The sequence below is a fragment of the Porites lutea genome, chromosome 14 (genome assembly GCF_958299795.1).
Source record: "Porites lutea chromosome 14, jaPorLute2.1, whole genome shotgun sequence".
In the NCBI taxonomy this organism is placed as follows: domain Eukaryota; kingdom Metazoa; phylum Cnidaria; class Anthozoa; order Scleractinia; family Poritidae; genus Porites; species Porites lutea.
In genome coordinates this window covers 3,660,642-3,685,982 of record NC_133214.1, presented here as the reverse complement: position 1 = coordinate 3,685,982, position 25,341 = coordinate 3,660,642, and the positions used below count along the sequence as shown (strand labels likewise).

Sequence of the window (25,341 nt, the reverse complement as noted above, 5' to 3'; positions counted from 1 at the left end):
TTGACCAAAGTATCCAGGCCTTCGTTTGGAAAAAATATGGCGGACAGTGTGAGGGAGCGACTTGAACGTCGTAATGAAGAAAGGCTTGCGGCTATAGAAAAGCGGAAAGCTGATAAAGAGAGCAATGAGCAACCAACAGAAACAACAGATTATTTCGAAACCACCTTCGCTAAGGAAAAGGGGGCAATAGAGGATCTCCTAAGCAAAAGGGCTAGCTTGATAGAACCCGGTAACAAAATGCAAGCCACAGAGTTTTTTGAATCTCTGACCGACAAGTGTCAGAAACTTCAAAAATTTGTATCAGATTCCGCGATGTTCTTACCCTCTCGCCAGATAAAAGTCTCACAAGATATACTTAAAGCCTTGCAGCAAGAAATTAACGAAAAGCGAGAGGAGTACATGCCAAAGAAGAAGTTTACTTTCAAGGCCAGAAAAAAGGAGGTGGCACCAACAAAAGAGGTGGGGGAATAGTAAGCATTCTGCCTTACGTGGATAATCTTGTTCTGTGTTTCTCACAATCAACAGAACAGGACTATTAGTCAATATGTCTCAAGGATATAGTAAAAAAAGGCCATCAATGAATAATTATGCATACCCCCGGCTCCACCCCCTGGGTTGATAACAGGTGGATTAATTTATACTTGTATTTAGCGGTAAGTTTTAAGGGCGGTAAAATTCTTCCAGGCTGGTATGAAAATCTGTGGAGGCCTGTGGGTTTCACTACTATATTTTTAAAAGGAATTCTCCGCTGATGAAGTAAAGAACATACATGTAGATTTTATGGATGTTTTTAGAGATGCATTTGTATTCTTCAGAGATTTACAATTAAAAAACTGATGCCAGTTTTTTATGTGTCCCTCCTCTTTGTGATGCTAAAATTTCATCATAACATTGTCATTGTCATTCATGATCAGGGGTCCAGATATCCAGGGACTCTTACATCCTTGGTTTCGTACATCCAGGGGATCTTATGTTCAGGGATTCTTATGTCCAAGGATTCTTATGTCCAGGGGTTGTTATGTCCAGGGGTTATTTCATTCAGGGGTTCTAATCTATTTCCAGGGGTTCTAACGTACATAACATTGTCATTGTCATTCAGGGCTTCAGATATCCTTGGGTTCTTACATCCAGGGGTTTTTACATTCAGGCATTCTTATGTCCAGGGGATCTTTTGTCCAATTATTATTATGTCCAGGGGTTATTACGTACAGGGGTTCTAACATACATAACATTGTTATTGTCATTCAGGGGTTCAAATATCCTTGGGTTCTTACATCCTGGGGTTCTTAAATTCAGGGATTCTTATGTTCACAGGTTCTAATGCATTTCCAGGGGTTCTTACATCCAGGGGTTCTAACATCCAAGTGTTCTTAGGTTCAGAGGTTGTTACGTCCAAGGGTTCTTACCTCTGGGAGTTCTTGCATCCGAACGCTCTTACATCCAGGGTTTCTTACATTCAGAGGTTCTTCCATAGTGGCTTGGTAAGAGATTTTATAGACAGAGGTTTACCCAGCTACTGATACATGATCCAAATGTTGTACCTTGTTATTTCCACTTTCTCAATTTTTTTTTTCTGTCCTAAAGGAGGGTATCACCCATCAAGAAAGCAAAAGCAAGACAGATGCCCTCTCTACAACAGAAAAACAATTCTTAGAGGCAAGCCTTGGTTTCAAAGGACTCACAGCTCAAACTCTCACCATGATGCCAGAACAGGTTAAAAGTCAAGATGTCACTCTAAGAGGTCTCCATAATTGCAACATTATAGTTTATGGTGCCCCGTCGGCCTTGCTTATGAACAAACTAACAGACTGCACCGTTCTTTGTGGTCCAGTATCTGGAGCTGTATTCATTGAAGACTGCTCCACATGTAATTTTGTCTTTCCATGTCATCAGTTGCGTGTTCATAGCACTACAGACAGCAACTTTTATCTCCACGTAACAAGTAGAGCTATTGTAGAGGATTGCTCTAATGTAGGATTTGCCCCGTTTAACTGGAAGTATGAAGCTTTGGAAAGTGATTTTCAAATTGCTGGTCTCAGTCCTTTGGAAAATAACTGGTCACTTGTGAATGATTTTAATTGGCTGAAGACTGATGAACCTTCCCCAAACTGGTTTGTTATTCCAGAGGATCAACGTAAAGATAAATGGATTTTATAAGCTTGCTTTGAAGAGATATCTATACTGTCTTTTATAGTGAGAAACACTTTTAAACATGTACTGTTGCCAGTAAGGGGCTATTCACTCGATACCAGAATGACTTTCATTCTGAAACAAGATCATTCCATCTCTATGTATTTGTTTATGTGATGCAGAAACAACATTTTGTTCCTGTACAAGTCATTCCTGAATGAGTTCATTCCGGTTTTCAATCCAAATGAAATACTCATTCTGGTATCATGTAAACTAAAACTTCGCTCCGGATGGAAAATCACAAATCTTGTAGTCTGGGGCATGTGGCACATGTCTATCTGATCTGGAGTGAAAACCACATAAGTGAGAATGTCTCAGGCTGAGCCGTTCATTTTTATCATGTGAATACAGTAGGAACTTTGCTCTGGACCAAAACACATTCCAGAATGAATGTCCCATAATTGTCATTGCGGTATCAAATAAACAGCCCCTGTATGAGGAACCATTTTTGTTCCCTATAGCTGTATATATTGCAAAAGTTGCCAGGTCAGAAAAACAAGCTGGAATTTACAAGTACATTTACAATTACAATTTACATGCTTGCAGGGTACTCCCCATCAATTTTTCTCCTAAGAATAAGAATACATAAATCAAGAGAAAAGGTTATGAGAATTGACAAAATGATCACTCAAGGGAAAATTCTTTGATTTATACAAATTCTCTTGACGAATTCTTTGGAGAATGTATCGGAGATCAGTCTGGAGAATTTGTATGTTAGATATCGGGGCTTATAAAGTGACCACAACACTCTGTTGCCATGGTGACCATTGTGGAGGGATTCCAATGTTCTTTTCTCAAAGAAAGGTTCGTTATTCATGACTGTTCAGCAATTGCACTCGTGTTTTTAAAAAGCATCTTATTTATTAATAACTTAACAGAACAGACAATAAGTACTTTTTAAAAAAAATGCACTTTATTTGACTGTCAATGTATTTAGCACGAAAGTACTAATTGGGGACACTATTTTTACGTCTCCTAATGGAGATGGGACCACCATTTTATGTGGTGATGCGAGCCACGCAAAGGTCTAGCCGTTTGAAGGAGAAAGGAAGTACCTTCATTTCTCAGTTATTTTAAGACCCTGAGTATTGGTATTGGCAGTAACGCACTTTACCGACCGAGCTTAATCTGACCTAAAACCTTCTTTTACATATAAAACCTTTATATGTATGTAAATAATACATACATATAAATGTATTAATAAAATTACAAATACTTAGTATATGTATGGCTAAAATTGTGTCCAAATTGTATGCCTTATAAAGAGCAATTGACATGGATTGTATTTGCAGTCAAGCCAGGTCAAGCGTACCCCCCCAAAATGTCATTAATGAATTTATTATTCCAAAGTCAAATCTGTTGATAGTTATAGATAAATTTTCAGATTCATCTCTGTACTGTTGCATGCGTAATGAGCAGTGAATTCACATGCAAGATAGTCATGAAAGCTCTACAGGCTAAGTTTCCTTGAATTTGATGTAAATGTCTGAAGAAATTTTATCCATTCAAAGATTTTTCAATCTGACCAACTACAGTGAAATTCTCATAAAATATTCACTGCTCATTATGCATATTAATAAGGAGGGCAGATTTGAATTTGACACAAGTTACAGGAACTACTAACGGATTCATTTTTCAAATAATCAATTCCTTAATAGAATCGTGGGGGGTATGCTTAACCTACCTTGACTGTAAACTGTCATTTAAATGCAAAACTTTCCCTCCCTCCACCCCATTTAGGCAAGTAATTTGTTCGAAAAGTTTGCTTTGCTTGCAAAAAGTACTATAGACTGCAAATAAGTATTTCAGTCCAAGAATGTTTTCGTAAGGGCATGAAAAGCAATGACACAAACTTGCTCAGGAAAGCAGAAAAAGTAGTTCCTTCCCCCACGAGAGAAGAAAATGCCCTTTCGTCCCCTCCCATGGTGAAATATTCTTCTCGGAGTGCCAGGTTACCAAGCACCTCAAAAGAATACAAAGCGAAGCGATTTGAAAACAACATGGGAAAGATACGAAGAGCTCGCCAAAAACTCCATCTTCCAGCCGTGAAACCCAACAACGAAAAGGACAAACAAGATGTAATGAAACCAAATGAGGTATGTCAAACATGTCCACTCTAAGTTCTGTTGCCAGTGTCGATAATCACTCGTGAATCTTCCAACTTTTTTAATCGTTTCTCATTTACGCCCACGTGGATAATTTTTACTGTTTTTACTTAATGTCAGATATAATTGTAACAACTGTTTGTTCTGTAATCAAATTTATCTTAAAGTTGTTTATCTTGAGGGGGTAAATTTTCGCACAAACTATTGCCTGGTCCCACGATTCCCGCGTATGCTGTCTCCGTTAGCTTTTTGCGGGCGACAAGCATTCTCGTCCCCAGAGCCACTCGGCTTAATTTGTAACCGACCTCGTTTCCCTATCACGTGACCAAGAAACGACGGGCTCTTCTCTTCTTATCACGCATGCGTCGCATGTATGTAGCCAGCATTCTTTTCCGCCTCCACTAAGAATGGATGGAATGCATAGAACGCAATTTGATCATGCTCGTCTCGACCTTCTGCCCCTCGTAATCTGATAACGTGTGTTTGGACCATCTGTCAAATGAAATGTGCGCAATGCACAGCGATGGAGCAAAAGCGTTTGGACCTTCGAGCGCGAGCGTTGTCGCCTGCACTCCCTAACCTTTGGTCATTACAAGTGCATTTAATATACTACACAATGTTATCTTAGGGTCCCCATTAGAAATTTTCATGATCTGCAGCATCACAATGGTTGGAAAAGTAGAACCAGTTTCAACTCCTCTGATTAACTAGACCATGTGCTGTACATTACCACACATGCCAAGGCCAAAACTATGTTTCCACATACCTGTGATGTGGCGCTGTGGATTGGTCGAAGATCACGTTCCAGACCGTCACACACCCTTACAGATCATATGGAGAGTAGGCTTTTCTACCTTATCCCGGCTCCTTCTTCCCTTTCTAACTACTGCTGGTAATAATTATTGAAAGTATCTTCTCTTTATGCATGGTTCAATTTGACCTGTTACCATGCCCTCCTGGCAAGGACTGTGGAGACCATTTTAAAGTGGTAGGGATACAAAATCTGGCCAATGCAAAGAAACATTCAAGTCGGTGTTTCGCCATTTATCTTGCATTTGCACGCCATCTTACAGTATGTACCACCTCAAAGTCCACACATGTTATACTATCCAATATAGCCAATATGTTAAATAAACCTTTCTAAGGTTGCTACTTTTTGAAGTTGTTGACAGTGCCGAAGCTTCTCTTGCGATTCTCATTGCGAGAAAGAAAGTCTTGTGATGTCAGCTATAGAGACAGTGTCTGTTCTCCGCTTGTGACTGTTCACCACTGCTAGGTCACCCATCCTGGATGGAAGCTACGTCTTCAGACGCCGTGCAGATGAGAATGCACACTTGCCAACAGCACTAGTTCCAGGATTTACAGTAGGCATGCAGATAGTTTGGGCTCCTGAATTACAGTGTAGCTTCTTTTCTGGTTCTGGAAACTTTGACACAGCCAACTGAATTTCATCAAAACATGATATCTTCTCTTTAACGTAACCTCCAAAATACTTAGTGGCATGCCCAGGTAGCGCCCCTGTATCAACATCTTCACTGAATGATGCTTCAAGAAACTTAAAATCTGCCTCATAGTCGTCACCATTAGCAGCTTTAACCAAGAGGGTCTCCATCTGGATGTAGCATCTGAAGCTTTCCTGATAGATAGCACTGACGATAAGATGAATAGCCTCATAATAGACCCTTCTAAAGTGATCATTGGCAGTTTGGGGGTATATCCTCTGTTAGGGACCCCCGCATTGATACCAATCCAACCTCCTTGCTTTCTTGGAAGCGTTGGTCCACCAAGCAGGCCTTCACTCTTGCAGGAAACGTTAGCATAGAAATGGTCGAAGCTCTGATCGCTGGGCATTTTTGAGAGCATCTCCTTTGTTTTCTTTAACAAAAAATAAATCGATTTGAGTTTGCATCCTATGCACTTTTGAAACATTCCTTCAAATACAGACTTTAATTTTGATGGTTATTCCAACAAATTCCTGCATTTTCCGTTGAAAATACATAGTCTTGAGTTCCGCAGTTTCATGCAAACTGCAAAAGAAATAACACATACTTTGCAAAATCAAAGAGAAATACTCTGGCCCAAACGGTTGGACTTGTCCAAGGGGTTGCTGTGGGGGTGGGGGGGGGGGGGGGCGATGGTAACAGGTCATATTGAACCATGCATTAGATAATTTTTGATTAGAAAATTGAAGGCTAGATCTGTCATTTATTTATAGTCTAGTCTTCCTGCTATTTTTCCCACTGCTGGACTGTTTGATGCAAATGTTGATGAAGCAGACACTTCTCAAGCACAGAAGGGGCAGCATAATAAAAAGGATAGACGGAAAGAGCGCCATGAACAGTTCCTCAAAAGTAAGCTTTAGTTTACTTTGTATTTCATTTATTATTTTTAATTCACTGAGTTTCTCATACAGGTTTCGTATAGCCTATTAGGGATTCTTTACGTAGGCCCGGTTCAAACACGGAACTTGTCATGAACCGAACTTAATACATTGAATTAAGTCCATGAATAGTTTGGTGGCTGAATCAATTAGGAACACCTGTTTCACTCAGCTGTGCTTTGCGACTAGCTCGGCCAAGAATTTTTACTTTGGAATGTCTTTGGAACAGCTTTGATTCAGACACTGAACTTTTCATGTAGCCAACCTACTGCGTAAATTATCATAAATGAGCATTTTCCTCCTTCTGAATTTATTTTGGCTGGAATTAAGATCGGCATCTGAATCAATTCAGCTGGTCTAAATAAATTGGGTTGGCCTTAATTCAAATTACATGTAGGTTCAGCTCATGAAAAGTTCAGTGTCTGAACTGGGCCTTAGCCTGTGGAAAAACCTATATTTGCTGAGTTCTTGACGTAATATATCAAACGTGAGATGCAGTGTTTCATCACCAGATGAAACACCGAGAAGAGAGTTGAAAATACGACGCGCAGCGGAGTATTTTTGACGAACTTCGAGGTGTTTCATCTGGTGATGAAACACTGTGTCGAATGTTTGATATTTCTTCTCAAACAAAATCATTTTTGAAGGAGAAATTAAGGATACAAATACTAAGCAGTGTTTCATCCGATTTCCAAACACTCATTAAACATTAATTTCCTTTGTATTTTCTTAATGAATTATTAATGAGTTTGAGAAAGTCTTTTTCTGTTCATGAACCACAGAGTTGCATGCTGGCCGACGTGTAGAAGAAGACAGCAAGAAAGCAAAACAGCGAGCCCAGACCATTGTCGTTGGTGACATGGAGCCATTGCTGTCAGCTTTGCCGACCATAAACATACCTGAGCTTGTCAAAAGCACAAAATCCACTGACAACAGGTAGAACTGAATAAGATGAACTCAGTGCTGATAGTATTTTACAGAGTGTACATTTTACTTCTATGTGTCATGTATTTTACATGTATTTGGGTCATATGTGGCTCATCCAACTTTTATCTTAACCTTTGATAGTCAGCATTTAAAAAATGTCTAAGTTGGTATGCCTCTGAATTTGTGACTGATACATGGCCATCAACTTAAAATTATTTATTTTCTGCAGTGGAGGAAATGAAAAACCAAAAAAGAAGAATAAGATGAGGAACAAAGCTCGGCAGGCTCTACAGTGAGTGTGTAATCCCTTATTAGTTAGTCAGAGGGAGGGTTGATTAGCTTTGGTAGATATGTTGATGCCAACATCACGACTATCTGTGCCAGTGACTGCAGAGACAGAACCGGTACTTTCCTAAACCACCCACAAGACCTTTGGCATCTATGAGACTTGCTCTTTTTTAGCTTCTTTATCAAAACATTGCATTAGGCCCACTTCAAACATCAAACTTTTCATACGTGATTGTTAGGTAAACCAAGCCTGAGAATATTGTTACATGCGCAATATTGCACACTATTTTAACTCAACGACAACAACAACAACTAAATTGTAAGTATTTCCTACTGATTCTCCATTCCTACTCATCCTACTGTTCCTACTGATCCTACTAAGATCCTACCGATCCTCTGTTCCAACTGTTCCTTCTGTCGCTGTGTTCCTACGGATCCTCTTTTCCTGCTGATCCTACTGATCCTGTGTTCCCACTGATCCTACTGTTCCTGTGACCCTACTGATCCTCTTTTCCTGCTGATCCTACTGACCCTGTGTTCCTGCTGTGTACCCTCATTCAAACTATTTCCCTATGACGTCAGTCAGGTCGTCGTACACCAGCAATGAGCCAATTTGGGTGTACCATAAATTGAGTTCCAGTGTCCCAGGTGGGAATTTCAACTGTGGAGTGACTTTGTTTCAAACATCGAACTTTTCATGTGGCGAATCTAATGCATCAATAACTATAATTTATTTTGACTGGTTAAGCATTGTAGCGCATTGTACTATTGGAACATTGTGAAAATGAATTGAGTCCGACTAATAAGGCTCGATGTTTGAATCAGCCTTCAAATTTGTATCATTTGGGTCGACCCAAATAAGTATTTTAAAGTTCGGTACATGAATGGTTGGACATTTGAACTGGGCCTTAGTTACATCAAACCTTAGACACCTTTAGACCTCATTTACAAAGCCATATCTGATTTAACAATTAATGAATGAGGCTGAGTATCTTATGAAGAATTATGGAGATCGAGGATAATTCTACATATGATACAAAAGCGGAATGTGTGGTTCCAAAAATTATCCATACCTCCCTCATGGAAGGGATTTTTCCTTTGACCCCCACATCTCTGGAAATTCCAGTCAAGCTTCATGCATTTACTAAAGTTTTTGGGCATTTGAGAACCCCCCACCCCCCAGGAATTTCCAATCCCTTCTATGGAGGTAGTATGGATATTTTCTGGAACTACAATTCAATAATTGTTTTATTATTCATTCAAAGTAATTCCCAGTTTAAAAACATAGCTAAAACATGCTTACCTCCATCAATGTTAAGTTCATCTCTGATAGTGCACGTTTAGGGTTGTTCAGCTCGGCAAATATTCTCCCAGATAGCAGATGTCGCCCTTAGAGTTGTCTTCTTGCTGTTCTTGCCATGTTTTTCGCTTTTATTTTGCCTAGTTCTTACTCTTGAAACGAGTGAAATGTCTGCCATTTTTGTTTTCACACCTGAAACAACTCAACCTCATCCCCAGGTTTCTCGGTTAACGGTGCATTAACCTGCAAGGAAGCTGCACTTTTGACGTCATCAGTTGATAAATCGCAAAATTATTCCTAATTTGGTCATCAGTAGCTGGCTATGGTGAATTGTGCATGTGCTTTAGCCAATCAGAATCATGGAAATATTTTGAATGAATAATAATGTAAAGTAAGGTATTCAGAAATGTACGCGTAACACGTTTTTTGCGTGTGTTTGTTTTCAGGGCAAGTGAAATTGCACATTTTCAGCAAGTTCTACAGCATCCCGCTTACAAAGCCAATCCTCTTGCAGCTATTTCTGAGCACATTAAAAATGCTGTGCAAAGAGAGCATGAAAGTCAGACATGACATAAAGAAAAATAGACCAACAGAACGAGGAGTTTTAATGTATCATTTAACTATCAGTCCATGTCTCTGTTTTAAACGTGGAGAAAACAGTCATTATTTCGAGGGGAGGGGGGCAGGTGCAAATATTTAGTGGAGTGAATGATGGTTTGCGTAAATAGAGAGCTTCAGCAACAACCACGTCTACGGCAAAAAAAGCAATAGTTCTAATTACACAAAAACAGCTTTGCACGTGCAGCATGATTTTTGGTACATTTCCTTGCTGTTCCAGCACGACCACCACGTGACACTTGCTAATTTGAAGTTTTATGGAGGGCGTGAACAAGCGGTGGCGAAATTTTCTTTCTCTTTCTGAGCTTGGATATCATTCGTAGGAATTCAACTCCGGGAGAGCTCGCCTACAATTGACCAAGTAAGTGATTTGGAATGATCGCGATGAAGACTAAAAGAACGTGAATTCGCTTTTTAAGCGACGTTGCTAAAGTTCCCCAATGGCAGAAATGTAGTCTTAATCCTTGAAGAAAAGACAGGTCGCTCCTTTGGACATAGGTTAATGCAGTTTGGATTGTTAACATTGACGAAATAAAAATGAACAGATAGACATTTTAAATAATCGATGAGAACGAAAAGCGCGAGGAGTATTTGTTCATAACATTTGTTTCGGTCTCCAATCATGCGGACAATTGGGGGACCTTTTCATGGTGTACAGAACGAATGCGCTGTAGCAACAGGGACAAGGGGCTCTGCAGAAGACATCGTCTCGGCCCCAAAGGGCCCCTGCGGAAGAGATCGTCTCGGTCCCAATTGCTTCGTTACCCTGGAAACGATAAGGCACCCCCTTTCTTGGGGACCCTTTTTTTGTTTGCCATGTTTGAAAAATGTTTTCGTGGAACCCGTGCAAAACTTTGCTTAAAAAAATAGTAACTGTTAACAGGAACTAACAACTGTTATGTAAGACTTCCTTGAAGTGCTGCTTGTTTACTGTTTGTGTGACAACCGTGCAAAGGTGTTCCCTCACAAATTGGTTATCAGGCAGTCGACTCTTGTAGAAATCCTTGTAACCTTGATTTCACTGAAGTGTTTCTCCTAATAAAAGCCATTTATCCTTCTTCTAACAGACTCTGAAACTTGTTTATTTTCGCTGTTTACATAACAAGCTAAGCACGGATGGAATTAGAATAAATTATGTCGTTAGTTTACTTTAATGAACTACTCCGCAAGGAAATATTTAGCTGTTGCGAATTTCATCTTGCTCAGCTTTTGCTTCATTTCTATCACGAATAATCGGTTTTATTCGTTTGAAGGATAAGTTCAGGAATTCTACTCCATGGCTGAGTTAACCAATAGCATGGAAACAACCCCAGCAGACCCAAGTAAGTCTTAAATCTTGTTAATGTAGCAAGGAATGCAACAAGTTTCGCCGATTAATCTCTTTATGCACAGAAGCGACAAAATGTACCAGACAAAAGTTAAAGCTTGGGTGACTGAACTTTGAAAATATTAACAAAGAAAACGATACAGAATAAACGTAATGCCCATGATTTGGCTTCATGAGAATTTAATTCTCCCTAGTAGCTTCATGCACAAATTAAAATGTTACTTGTTAAACGGGATTTATATCACGTATGTATGGAAGCCAGTTGAAGATTGCCAATGAATAAACTTATTACTTCTGTGCTGTTGAGCACAGCGGTACCTGTTCCACCCAATTCCTGTGAATAAAAATTCCGTTCAATGCCTTATTTAGTCAAGAACACAAAAATCGAAGTTGACTGTTAGTGTAGCGGAATACAAGGTGGAATCTCATAGAATAATCCCTCGGTTCACTACAAATACACTTTTAAGTCGTGTCGTATAGGAGTCTTTGGAAAGTGGGGGGGGGGGAGGACATAAAAGCAAACAAAATAAACAATGACTAAAAACAGTATTTTACAGCACAACCGTTCGTTTGTACAGTAAAGTGAAGATTCATTAAGATGAATTGGTTTTTTCGAAGTTGCATTTTAACATCGATCAATGTAAAAAAAAAAGCAGTTAACCAGGGCGTGAAATCAACTTTCTTGTAGGAGCCTCTAGGCTACTTAATTGATATTTCAAAGTGGTGGCCAGTTCAACAAAAAACTAAAACTAAAACAAACGAGGAGATAACGGTTTGCTAAAGAGCTGAGACAGCTTGAGACCGTCCAAAAGTACGAGTTTTGAGACTAACTGATTGGAGTTAACAAAGGGGATCCCTACAACGAATATACTTGAAAACCAAGATGGCGTTCACCGACGGATTATCCCAGTGAAGACCCAGTGAAGTATGTGTCATTCGCGGCAACAGACATTGCATTGCAGTTTTCACGTCCTTTTATCTCGCGATTGTGACCCAGATTCTTGTGAAGCCCGGGCTTAATGGCTTAAAGGCAACTAAGCCATCTGGCCACTGCTAGAAGATTCATACACCTTACTGAAACGTGCGAACTTTATATTTTAATGAAACGATTTGCAAACTTGTTGCTCTCTCTTTTGTGACGACTAACGAACTCTGACGCATCATTCTAGCTTCCGACCATATGTTTTACAGTTGCAGATGTAGTAATTTTCAAGCTTTTTGTTTGTTTATTTGTTCGTTTTTTCGCTTAAGCTTTCCATAGGGTCATAAATTGTATGGAACAGATTCGTCTCAAGCTTGATAGCCAAGAAGATGACGTTCTTTTTCTGTCCAATTATTTCCAAAGTAAAGACTTCAGAAAACTATTCAAGGTAACTGCTTCTTACTTATTCCCCGTTTTATTCTTTTATTAACATTCACCTAAGCGAAATGGTCTGGAGTCTGATAAAATAATTCTACTCGAAATAAAACTGAAAAAATGATAAATTTTCGGCGAAGGAGGACTGTGTGTGATGGCACAGACTGAGCCCAAGTCAACTAAGTAATTATAAACAGTGTATTTGAGCTAGTATTTCAAAATAAGACGAAAAAGACGAAAATGTCTTCCATTTGTCCTCTAAAAATTAAAACTTGCCAATTCCATTGAAAGCGCGCCTTGGTGGGACATTCCAGGTAGGCAACAAGCGTAACACTCCATTATAGGCCCCCTGAGGTGCAAGTACTCCGTTGCGCGTTTTACGTCATTTTCTTTGTCTGTATACCGTAAATGACCCTATAGACAGCAACTTCCAAATAGACGCCTTTAATCTAATAAACGCCCCCACCTCCCTCTACGCTGTTAAAATTGTATTAGGCGCCCCCCTCGAATGAACGTCCCCTGTCTAATAGACGCCCCCTATGAAAATTACTCCAAAAACCTTGGAATAACATCCGAATAAGCAAAAAGGAACAAAATAATTCGATTACTTCAGTTTCTTGCTTGATTAACGGGGCTTTGCGTATTTCTTCTTGTTCAATGTCAAGTTCGAAGTATGGATGGACCATTGATGGCATCACAATAACCCTGAGCCAAGATTCTGACATTGATATTAGGATTTGAAAAGACGATATGGATCTCTAGACGGCCTAGACGTATCTATTGATGGCGTAAATATATTCCGCTGTTTTTCAACTCTCTTGATATTTTCGCCGCAAACATATTAGTTTTGTTCAGCTTGTAACAGTCATGAGAATAAACGACTCCTAAAAACGCCTCCGCTTAGACCCCCAAAATTAAATAGACACCCAAGGGGTTTATTAGTTCATTTACGGTATGTTTTATACATTAATCATAACTATAACAAAATTCCCAAATCTGATTGGCTATCAACTGTGCTGATTTCGGCACTAATTGGACAGTGTGATAGGACAGTACACATCATGCCTATGTAATTGGACAGTACGCGCCATCGCTCGAACGCACTTAAATGGCCTCTTTTATTCACTCCTAGCAAGAAAACTCTTGGCATTTCTGGAGTTTGAATTTTCAAAAAAGGCTAAAACATAACACATGTTGTTATAGTTATCATTCATTGGTAATAGAGCTTCGTGTCACCCAATTTTGTCCGTAATCATTCTCCTGATTAAACAAATCGAACTCCCACTACGCGGTCGTCCAATTTTGTTAATCACTCGTTTGATTACAGACCAAATTAAACTCCACTCAGTCCTATTACCATTATATATATATATATCTGTAAAATCAACAGGTTCGTACCGCTATGGCATATTCACTTGATGGTGGCATATCACAAGATGCAGAAAGAGGAACAGCAATAGAACTTACAAGACAGGTCAGTACTTTTGCTCCCACGCGTTTCAATGTTATCTTTTCAGTTTCACACTTTGGTGACGACCACCGATTCGGAACCAGGAAACCAAAACAACGCATTTTTCACCAATTCCTCTTCATTGCGTTGAATTTCGCCCAGTTTCTCTACCAATAGCTAAGCAAAGTGTTACAACAAAAACAGCATATTTTCCAACAACTCGGGCATAATAATTAAATAGATCGTCATCTTTTTCAAGCATGCGCAAAAGCCAAAATTTGGACTTTTTTTTTTTTTTGGCAAATCCATTTTAATCTTTCTCTTTCCCCTGTAACCCCCTGTAACCCCCTGTAACCCCTTGTAACCCTTTGTAACCCCCTGTAACCCCCTGTAACCCCCTGTAACCCCTTGTAACCCCCTGTAACCCCTGGTAACCCCTTGTAACCCCCTGTAAAGATATATTGTTTTATCATGTGCTAGAGGGAAAAAATGCATTTTAGACTACAACAAGAACGCTCTAAGTAGCGTTGAGTCTCGCTTGTTTGTAGATAAGATAAGAAGTGAGGAGGCGAATAGAGCGCGAGCGTTCGTCACTCGGGGGGGGGGGGGCGCTCCGCATATAAAAGGGCTTGGGATGCTCGTCGTCTTGCTTAGGCCGGGGTGTAAATTTCGGATTTTGGTCTCACTTACGGTGTTCTGGGCAAAACGGTATTATATTTAGCCGTGAAGGTCTTCTTTAGGGTTGCATGTGAAAAAATATAAAAATAAGTGTATTGTCTGAGTTTTCAGTAACATAGTCTCTCAGGGGTCAAAAAAGCTTGGGCTACGCCCGGATCGATCTCTTGTAGGGGTTTAATTCAAAATTTCCGACGAGCATCCCCTTGCCTTTCATATGCAGAGTCGTCCTCCCCAGGGGTTCGTCATAATTCCTCAGAGTCACCGACAGCAAGTGAAAAAGTTGAATTATGATTTCAATCTACTGCACAGGGTCCAGAGGAGTTGCGTGTGAATAAATAAATTAATTATTTAAAGTCTCACCTCGAAAAATGTTTATACCTGTCGCTTAGCACGATTAATTAGCCCAATGGGATCTTAATGAATCTACTGTAAAGGATTTCTTTGCTTTTTACCTGATCCAGATCGACTTTGTTGTTCGCCATTTTGAAAATCAATAACCGCAAGCTATATTCTCGTTGGTGCACAGCAGGTCGTCCGAAGGGTGACGGAAGACCGTCGCCAGAAGGGCGACCGAAGCGCAAAGTGGCGAGTAAAAAAAAGGATAAGGGAGGATACTTGTACCACGTGACTTGGTTCGTTGTGAACCGCATCTCTCGGTGACGGAAGTGAATGAGACCGGAAACGCAAAAGCAACAGACCGCTGCTAATTCGAGAATCAAAACATCAGCTGCGGAGGGAGTTTTAAAGATCTTAGAGATCTATGCGAAGGCAACAGAGTTTTAAGTGAAGTGAAGATCTTTCAAGACTGAAGATTTGTTGTGTACATGCCAACAGTCTTCGATCTCTTTAAGCAGGTTTCGCTTGTGTAAAGGCTTCCCACTTCCCAGTCGCAAAACGAACAGCCAAAGACGCAAGTGATCACATTGTTGGAACCACCGAAGAATGGCTCAGTCGTGATGATATTACAGTTGCCTTGTACCTCCGCTCTACTCAGTATTACGTTTTATTGCAACAGTACACACGACGTGTAAATCACTACCCGTAATAATTTAAGATTTTCCAAACAAAACTAATGAGTTGGGCTTAACGTGATACAGCATTGCACAAAAACATTACATTCATGGACTAAAGAAAATCGCTTAGTTATTCAGATCCAGAAGATACTTTGGAGAAAATTGGAACCCTCATTCAGCCGTAATAAAAAGCTTCGCCATCATGCTTCAAAATAGTCTGCTACACAGCCGTTTTTAATGTCGTCACGCAACGCTCTTCCCCGCTAATAGCCACAGTAAATCGATATGTGTGTCATGATCTCTCAGTGTGAAACATGCGGGTAAAATAACATTTACTCAGTGAAAATGTAGAACCTTCCAGAGCATAATCTACCCAGCAGACGAAAAAAACTTTATTGGAACGAGCAGCATTTTGGCATGAGGTAAAAGTCGTGTAGGTTTACCATCTTCTTTTATTGCTCTGATCTTGAACACTTTTACCTTAGTACGTCATTTCCGTCATCATCTGTTGCGGTGGACAGCAAGTGGACAGCAAACGGAAGTGCTGTCTCGAAGCCGTAAATTTCGGTCGCCGAAAATGAATTTGAATTCTTGTTTATGCCGTTTTCCTACAGTATTTCGCAAATACATAAGAATTCTAGATCAGGTTAGTCAAATCAGGCAATTTCATCGAATTTCATTTGAGTTTCAAAGATTCCCAAATCGGCCCAAGATTTGTTTCCTCGACATTTATCATCACCTGTACAATAATATTAATGATGTACGAAATATCAAGTTGTTCGTTACAATTAAGTATCCAGCATCATGAAAAAAGGAAAAGAATCAGGCTGTTGAACACGAGAGGTAAATTAACGACGATTTGCTTGTTGTTTTTTACCTCATCATCGAAGTTCTGCTCATGAACATTCTTCCTTGTTTCAACATCTGAGTATTCACTTCTTTCAAAGTTATCAAGGCTTTCAAACGACAGAATTCGTAGAACGAACCATTCCGAAAACGCTCGACATCTTTTAGTATGGGTCTAACACGAATGGTGTGTGGATTTGTAAGCGACATCACCGTATAATCCATTAATCTTTCCAAATTTTTCGTCTCAAAACAACATTCGGACAATTGCGCGTTGTTTTTCGAAGCGTTCACTGAGATTGAGAGCATCGTGTCGATTTTCATCCCCAGATTCTGCGCTACCATGACCCGGAACAAGTCTTTACAAAACTATTCTTTCTGTCACGTTTAGCTGTATTTACTTTTTCGCACGTGATCGTGAAGATCAGAACCAAATTACCATAAGATCAGAGAGAGTTTACAGTTTTACTTTTTGTTATGTCTGTTTTGCACTTACGATTTTATCGGCTTACTATGTCATAAGCATGAAACGTAACCTGTTTTAACGCAAAAGACAAAGTCTGATTTCTTGCATGGAAGAAAAGCACTTAAACGTGATAAACATTGCGCGTTATTCGAGTCATCCCCCAAAATAAACCACATGCTCATCACGAGACTCATTTCCATACAATGAAAGTCGTCACGATTCTTATCCCCAGTTTCCACGGTCTTCGCTAGGAACGCGGGACCTACAAACTAGGTCCCACCGAAAAAAAAAACCGAACTGCATTTTAAGATTCTCGCTTTGCTAAAGCAAGCGAGACTAAAAATGCCATTTTAACATAATTGAAAACATTTCCAATTTTTTAAAGGGGTTTACCCATGATTTTGAGCAAGAATTGGCATTTTCTTGAAGGTTTGTTTTTCTTTTCAAAAGCCTAAGATATATTGCTTGATTACCTTGTAGAAGGTGAACAAGGGTTTTTAGACTGTAAAAATGTCCTTTTCACATACTTAAAAAAATTTTCATTTTTCACATAGTCAAAAAATTGCATTTTTGCAAAGGGGTTAACCCATGATTTTAGTCAAAAATTGGCATTTCTGTCAATCTATGTTTTTCTTTTCAAAACGCCAAAATAGATTGTTTGATTATGTGTTAGATAGAAAAGATCTCGTTTTAGACTATAAAAATGTTCTTTTCACATGGTCGAAAATTTTGCATTTTTGCAAAGGGGTTAACCTATGATTTTGATCAAAAATTAGCATTTTTCACAAACTATGGTTTTCTTTTCAAATTGACAACATAGATGGTTTGATTAAGTTTTTTTTTGGCAAATCCATTTCAATCTTTCTGTTTCCCCTCTAACCCCCTGTAACCCCTTGTAACCCTTTTTAACGCCCTGTAACCCCTTGTAACCCACTGTAACCCCTTGTAATCCCCCGTAACCCCCTGTAACCCCTCGTAACCCCTTGTAACCTGTAAAGATATATTGTTTTATTATGTGCTAGAGGGAAAAAATGCATTTTAGACTACAAAAATGCCATTTTAACATAATCGAAAAAATTTCCAATTTTTTATAGGGGGTTTACCCATGATTTTGAGCAAGAATTGGCATTTTCTTGAAGGTTTGTTTTTCTTTTCAAAAGCCTAAGATATATTGCTTGATTACCTTGTAGAAGGTGAACAAGGGTTTTTAGACTGTAAAAATGTCCTTTTCACATACTTAAAAAAATTTTCATTTTTCACATAGTCAAAAAATTGCATTTTTGCAAAGGGGTTAACCCATGATTTTAGTCAAAAATTGGCATTTCTGTCAATCTATGTTTTTCTTTTCAAAACGCCAAAATAGATTGTTTGATTATGTATTAGATAGAAAAGATCTCGTTTTAGACTATAAAAATGTTCTTTTCACATGGTCGAAAATTTTGCATTTTTGCAAAGGGGTTAACCTATGATTTTGATCAAAAATTAGCATTTTTCACAAACTATGGTTTTCTTTTCAAATTGACAACATAGATGGTTTGATTAAGTTTTTTTTTGGCAAATCCATTTCAATCTTTCTGTTTCCCCTCTAACCCCCTGTAACCCCTTGTAACCCTTTTTAACGCCCTGTAACCCCTTGTAACCCACTGTAACCCCTTGTAATCCCCCGTAACCCCCTGTAACCCCTCGTAACCCCTTGTAACCTGTAAAGATATATTGTTTTATTATGTGCTAGAGGGAAAAAATGCATTTTAGACTACAAAAATGCCATTTTAACATAATCGAAAAAATTTCCAATTTTTTATAGGGGGTTTACCCATGATTTTGAGCAAGAATTGGCATTTTCTTGAAGGTTTGTTTTTCTTTTCAAAAGCCTAAGATATATTGCTTGATTACCTTGTAGAAGGTGAACAAGGGTTTTTAGACTGTAAAAATGTCCTTTTCACATACTTAAAAAAAATTTTCATTTTTCACATAGTCAAAAAATTGCATTTTTGCAAAGGGGTTAACCCATGATTTTAGTCAAAAATTGGCATTTCTGTCAATCTATGTTTTTCTTTTCAAAACGCCAAAATAGATTGTTTGATTATGTATTAGATAGAAAAGATCGCTTTTTAGACTATAAAAATGTTCTTTTCACATGGTCGAAAAATTTGCATTTTTGCAAAGGGGTTAACCTATGATTTTGGTCAAAAATTAGCATTTTTGACAAACTATGTTTTTTCTTTTCAAATTGACAAAGTAGTTGGTTTGATTAAGTTGTTTTTTGCCAAATTCATTTCCATATTTCTCGTTCCCCACAAACTCCCTCTAACCCGTTTTAACCCTTTGTAATCTCCTGTAACCCTTTGTAACGCCTTATAGCCCCTTGTATCCCCCTGGATCCCCTTTTAACTCCCCGTAACCGCTTGGTCGAAAAATTTGCATTTTTGCAAAGGGGTTGACTTATGATTTTACTCAAAAATTGCCTTTTTTGACAAACCATGTTTTTCTTTTCGAAACTTTAAAATAGATTGTTTGATTTTGTATAAGAGAGAAAGGATCGCCGTTTAGACTTTAAAATGGTTTTTTTACATACGCGAAAAGTTTGCATTTTTGCAAAGGGGTTAACCTATTATGTTAGTTAGAAATTGCCGTTTTTGACAAACGATGTTTTTCTTTTCAAAACGACAAAGGAGATGGTTTGATTATCTTGTTTTTTGTTGTTTATCCATTTCGATCTTTTTCTTTCTCTTTTAACCCGCTGTAACCCCCTGTCATTCTTTGTATTCCTCTGTAACCCTCTGTAACTCCCTTTAACCCCTTGTAATCCCATATATCCCCCTGTTATCCCTTGTAACCCCCTGTAACCCCTTGTAATCCCTTGAGACCCATCGTAACTGCCTGTAACCCCTTCTAACCCCCTGTAAAGGTATATTGTTTTATTATGTGCTAGAAGGAAGAAAGGCTTTTAAGACTATCAAAATGCCATTTTATCATAATGGAAAAATTTTCCAATTTTTTAAAGGGGTTAACCCATGATTGGAATCTTTCTCTTTCGCTTGTAACCCCTTGTAACCCCTTGTGATCTTTCTTAACTCGTTGTAACCCCGTTTATTCCTCTGTAACTCCTTGTAATTCTTGGCAACCGTGAGATTCAAGGAACCAGATTACTTGAATATATCGTATTTTTATGTCGTCACTCGTTTTTCGGCATTTATCAGGGTTTTGATTTTTTCTGAAAAACGAATAAAAAAACATTTAAAAGGAAGATGCTTGTTTTTAGGGTGTTTCTTCAACAGGAGAAATCACTTTCTTATTTAAGGTGAAAATCTATACGAGAAATCTTTAGTTTCTTACTTATAATGGCGGACCCGGTTTTAAAGTTGGTCGAAGAAGCCTATCTATTTAGAATTCTTTACGTTACGTTACGTTACGTTACGTTCACGTTATTAGGGACTTTAGGGACGCGACGGCGACAAGAACGTCGCTTAAAAAGTGAATTTGCGTTCTTTCAGTCTTTATAGCGATTATTCCTACCCACTTACTTTGTAAATTGTAGGCGAACCCTCCTGAAGCTGAATTTCAAGGGACCATATCCAAGCTCAGAAAGAAAAATAAAATTTCGTCGTTGGTTGTTTACGTCCTCCATAAAACGCGAAATTAGGCATTTTCACGTCGTAGTCGTGCAAAAACGGGAAAGAAATGTACAAAAAAGTGTGATGCACGTGCGAAGTTGTTGTTTTGCTAATTAAACCTATTGTTTTTTTGACGTCCTCGTTGTCGTCCGCGTCGTTGGATCTTAAAGTCCCTATTATGTACGCTATATTTTATAGGTTCTAAAGAGCTTTCGTCCTTATACCCCTGTCAGCAAAGAAGCACAAGAGTTGAAGCACATTATAAAGAAACCACATTTTCAGGTGAAACCCTTGATCATTCATTGTTATTGGTTTCTTAACGTATGTTTTGCCCACAACAAAAGGTTTCTATAACATAGTGGCCTATATCAGAGTTGATCTGTAAACGTGTGGTCGAATCGACCACATGAGTCTGAGCGAGTGAAATTATTGATCATTTACTATCTCTGTTTTGTTGATGTCTGTTTCGCCCCCATACGGGAGTTGTCCATACATTGTCGCCCATATAGAAATTGATATGTAAACGTGTGGGCGACTCGACCACAAGAGTATGAGCGAGTGAAATTATTGATCATTCACTATCATCAGTTTCTTAATGTCTGTTTCGCCCACCAACAAAAGTTGTCCATACATTGTTTCCTGTATAGATATGTAAACGTGTCGGCGAATTGACCATTATAAGAGTAAGAGCGAGTGAAATTCTCTGCGTTTCACTGTTTTGTCTGATGTTTCTTTGTTTTGTTTTCTGTAGGGCCTATTACAAGCTCACGATTTCATCGCTAAGGGTCAATTCCCATCAAACATCACAGATGAAAAAGGGTCAAGAATGTTCATGATGAATTCAAGTGAGAAGCTAGAGGCTGGGGATGATGAGCATACAATTTCAGTGGAAAACGTTAAAACAGAAGAAACTGAAAACAGGAGCAGGAAGGATGATTGTAACGGAAATGACGATACTAGTGTCAACGAAGAATATTATGAAAATGATGACGGTGGTGAGGGTAAGGATGATGACGATGACGTTGATGATGATGATGATGATGATGATTACGACGTCGAAAACGAAAATTACGATGATGAGGGCAGCGGGAAGCAAACAGAAGTAGGAGAGGAAAATGTCTCCGACGAAATGAAAGACGCATCAGATGATAATGCGCTGGATGCTGATTCTTTCTCCAAAGATACTAATCTTGACAACAAACATAACTCGGTTTTAACAGTGCGGGTACAAGGCACTGACTCAGCAAATCCGGAGAATTTCAATTCTGATCCACTGCGGTGGGATATGTCCACTCCTTATACGGAGACCGCGGAAAAATTAGACACATTTTCGGCACACGTGGTAAATCTTAATGATGTTAGCGAAGTTCGTGGTGCGACGACAGAAGATGAAGAAAATGTTATACCAGCTGATATCAAAGAAGAGGAATGTACTGAAGCCAAAGATGAAAACTTGCTAAATGGCGTCAAAAGTAGGGAAAACGAAGTTGAATTCCAGGAAAATGGCGAAGAAAAAGCCGTAAAAGATGGGCACAAAAGTGAAGTTGTTACCAGACAAAAGCTTGGGTTACCTGTGCTTTCACGGTTTGACAGCGCTGCAAAGACCATCAGATTGTTTAGGAATGCTAAAGAAACACTTGTGAGTACAATTTTTGCAATTTGCAATTAGTATAGGTAATAGCATGGTTAGTAGTGATATTTGGCATAAATACCACGAGTGATATTTCAAAATTGTTATACGTAATTTCACGGCCCGTTAGGCGAGTGAAATTTGAGACAATTTTGAAATATCAGGAGTGGTATTTATGCCAAATATCAAGTACAAATCATGCTATTATTTGTTTATACTACTACCCGCAAAAGGTTTGTAATTTTCACATGTAGGTATTTCAAATTAAGCTGAAATACCACTGCACTAAGCCAATCAAATTGCAGAAATTTCTCATGTAGTAGTATAAAAGTTTAAATTATGTCGCTAGATGATAAGATTTTTTTTAGTTAGTAGTATGTTTTTGTCTATTTTATTTAGCAGGCGCACTGAGTGGGTTGCCCGTTGACCATGCTCACTCAATCATTCTGACGGTTCTGCTAATTCTCCCTCACTATTTAAAATAAGTTATAACAGGAGGACATAACACAGACATCTGACGACAAATTTTTAACGTACTTTTCATCTCAGTATTTAATAACCGTGCTTTCCTACCCACCGTACGATAATTAAAATGACGACTCTCGCTTAAACAATTTGGTTAATAGCGCTGGCAATAATCACTCACCAGCTTACCCTATTAACAAATGAATAGCATGCAGAACAGGCATCATTTTTTGGCCTTAGCAAGGAACGCGAGACACACGCGACGGGGGGTAGCCCGTCTCGCGTGTCTCGAGCTCCAAGTCCGCTTCCTGCGCTTCGTGCTCCGCTCGCCCGAAAAGCGCGAAAAAATAGAGCCTGTTCTTCAGGCTATTGACCACCTCCCCCTCCCCTAAGTCAACATAAACACTGTCTTAGTTCTCATTGAGGGCAAAATTGTGACCTAGGAGAGGGGTAGGTGGTCAGTCACCCAGAAACCTCAATTGATCCACATCAATTTTCTCCTAACAACATCAGCAGATCATCAAGAGTGAAGGTTATGAGAATTACTTAATTGATTACCAAAGGGAAAACGTCTTAAGTCAAATTCTCTCAACTATTCTTAAAGGGACTTAAAGGGTTAATGCATGTGTTTGTATGATCATCGCTTTTTTACATTGAAGTCGTCCTTGCCGATAACTCTGTAACCATGGCAACAATACACAAATTCAGTCATTTGTACGTTCTGCAGGGAATTACTGTAAAAGTAGTCAAGGAAACGGAAAACTCTGAGCGCATCATCGTTGCAAGAATTTTAAGCGGAGGGCTAGCTCATACCTTTGGTAGGTAAAAATAAATTTGTTTATATTATTGAATCATGACAGTTTTTGACAGGAGGTATTAAAGGAGATTAACCATTCTTAACACAAGCTTTACTTGGATTTTTAAGGTACACTTCATGTTAATGATGAAATATTGGAAATTAACGGCAGGCGAGTGGAAGGAATGACTGCTAACGAAGTTGCAGACTTGATGGTAAGTAAACGAAAGAATAATTCTTATTTTCACTCTTGGCCTCCCGAAAGTGCCTCAAATCAATATCATGTCGAAGAATTTCATTTCGTAAAAAGTTGAAAAACAAATAATACCAAAGCGAAAGTACAGCCTAAGACGTTTCGTTTGAACGGTTCAATCATTGGATTTCATTCACAAACTCAAAAGTTAGAACAACATTTACGTTTCTTCATGGTTAACTCTGGAAGTGAAAGCTTGAAGTTCAAGGTTTCGATGATGCATCTAATATAAATGCATAAAGATCCTAAATCAATATTCATGGTTTCAGCTTTATATTAAAGGCGTGAGTCGGACCTTTAACCGAAACGAATGTGCGCTTATGTGCAAACTTGATAACGATATCATGAGGAGCTTCTGAGATACTTTTAACTTCTAGGCAAGAAAAACTGGAAGTTACTATAACAAAGCTAAAATGCAATTTTAAGTTTCAAGAAAGTCAAGAAACAACACTAGCCGACATTGTCTTAATATCACTGCTTAAACGTTATTGATTGTGAATGTTATTTATCCTTCACGGACTTATACCTCAAACTATTCATACAATCGATATAAAAAGACGAATATTTTGCCCCTATTTAATTCGTCTTTCCGTAAGCCTGGAAGCAGTGCATCGTAAAATCGAATTTTTTTAATGGCTTTCTGTTAGCGTAGCTTGGAAAATGAGAAAAATCAAACAACGTCACTGAAGCATATTCTTATGAATACCTGAAGTAGATTGTCCCCGATTAGAAAAGAATTACATTGTTCAAGATCCTCTCTGTTCTAATTCCTGTGATTTTATTTTAGAAGGCGAACCGTAGAGCTTGTTAGCCTTAATATACCATGATCGATGTGGGAATTTTCTTAAATGAGTTTTTCGCGTTTGTCAGAACGCACTTTAATCTGATTTTCCTGTGGCATTAAGGCAGAAATGTTCGAGCTATCACAGGCAACTGCAAATTAGCCGCCCCTATTAATTTCATCAGGGGCACCTCGGCCAGGAAACTGGACTCCTTTCGACCCGATTCCGTTTCCGTAATTTTTTCGTAAGTGACGAACGCGGATCCGTTATCAATGATTGCCTCTAGTTCTACTCATCTTTCGTCTTTACTCATGTCTTAGGATGGAATAACAGGGAGTGTTGATATCAAGATTGTTCCCTTGAGAAACGACAGGAAACTTACAAGAGAGACAAAGGTACAGCTAAACAACCCCAGCGGGGTAGTCAACAAAGTTTTATACGGGGAGGCTCCTCTCTGAGGTCCAACTCCTTCCCTTTTATATACCATTTATGACAGAAAAGGTAACCTTTTCATATACCTTCCATTGAAAAATGACACCCCTTTCACATACTGGTATAGAACGTCACATTCCAGACCCGTAGCTAGCGGGGGTAGGGGGGGGAGGGCAAGGGGGCAGGTGTCCCCCTGGACCTGTTGAGCCAGCCAAATCATGTCTGTGGATGGATTTGTTTTCTTTAGACTCAGTTATTTTGATTATAATGACTTTCAATTGTTTGCCATTTTCATATTCGAGGTCGATTTTTGGGAGACATATGTCATGACAAGTGCTGAAAATAACGTTTCCGAGCCTCCAAATTTGACAATTTTCGGGGGGGGGGGGGATACCGCCAGACCCCCCTAAAAGGTCGTGCTTTC

At 38.9% G+C, this 25,341-nt stretch overlaps 3 protein-coding genes across 3 annotated transcripts in view; all 3 read left to right on the top strand.

Moving 5' to 3' along the window:
• Positions 1–4: 4 nt before the first annotated feature.
• On the top strand, positions 5–2,291 carry LOC140925303 (tubulin-specific chaperone C-like). Its single transcript, XM_073375300.1, has 2 exons — positions 5–459; positions 1,585–2,291. Exons 1-2 carry the CDS (start codon positions 37–39, stop codon positions 2,155–2,157), a joined length of 996 nt encoding a protein of 331 aa, XP_073231401.1. The 5' UTR covers positions 5–36; the 3' UTR covers positions 2,158–2,291.
• Positions 2,292–4,176: 1,885 nt separating this feature from the next.
• Positions 4,177–9,880, top strand: LOC140924598 (ribosome biogenesis protein SLX9 homolog). The gene is made up of 5 exons (XM_073374619.1): positions 4,177–4,286; positions 6,511–6,646; positions 7,458–7,611; positions 7,832–7,894; positions 9,637–9,880. Exons 1-5 carry the CDS (start codon positions 4,191–4,193, stop codon positions 9,758–9,760), a joined length of 573 nt encoding a protein of 190 aa, XP_073230720.1. The 5' UTR covers positions 4,177–4,190; the 3' UTR covers positions 9,761–9,880.
• A 1,076-nt stretch (positions 9,881–10,956) lies between these two features.
• The window catches only part of LOC140925023 (MAGUK p55 subfamily member 4-like), a 28,951-nt gene continuing 14,566 nt past the window's right edge, over positions 10,957–25,341 (top strand). The window contains exons 1-8 of the mRNA XM_073374983.1: positions 10,957–11,130; positions 12,387–12,505; positions 13,883–13,966; positions 20,758–20,841; positions 21,311–22,198; positions 23,382–23,472; positions 23,580–23,665; positions 24,806–24,880. Of these exons, the coding sequence (XP_073231084.1) occupies positions 11,085–11,130; positions 12,387–12,505; positions 13,883–13,966; positions 20,758–20,841; positions 21,311–22,198; positions 23,382–23,472; positions 23,580–23,665; positions 24,806–24,880 (1,473 nt within the window). The 5' untranslated portion in view covers positions 10,957–11,084. The remainder of the gene's footprint in view (positions 11,131–12,386; positions 12,506–13,882; positions 13,967–20,757; positions 20,842–21,310; positions 22,199–23,381; positions 23,473–23,579; positions 23,666–24,805; positions 24,881–25,341) is intronic.

Excerpts from the sequence above, each read along its gene's own strand:
- LOC140925303 (XM_073375300.1), top strand. The coding sequence starts at position 37 with ATGGCGGACAGTGTGAGGGAGCGACTTGAACGTCGTAATGAAGAAAGG. Across the intron at positions 460-1,584 it reads AGGTGGCACCAACAAAAGAG|GAGGGTATCACCCATCAAGA; the intron begins GTGGGGGAATAG and ends TCTGTCCTAAAG.
- LOC140924598 (XM_073374619.1), top strand. The coding sequence starts at position 4,191 with ATGGGAAAGATACGAAGAGCTCGCCAAAAACTCCATCTTCCAGCCGTG. Across the intron at positions 4,287-6,510 it reads ATGTAATGAAACCAAATGAG|TCTAGTCTTCCTGCTATTTT; the intron begins GTATGTCAAACA and ends ATTTATTTATAG. Across the intron at positions 6,647-7,457 it reads CCATGAACAGTTCCTCAAAA|AGTTGCATGCTGGCCGACGT; the intron begins GTAAGCTTTAGT and ends CATGAACCACAG.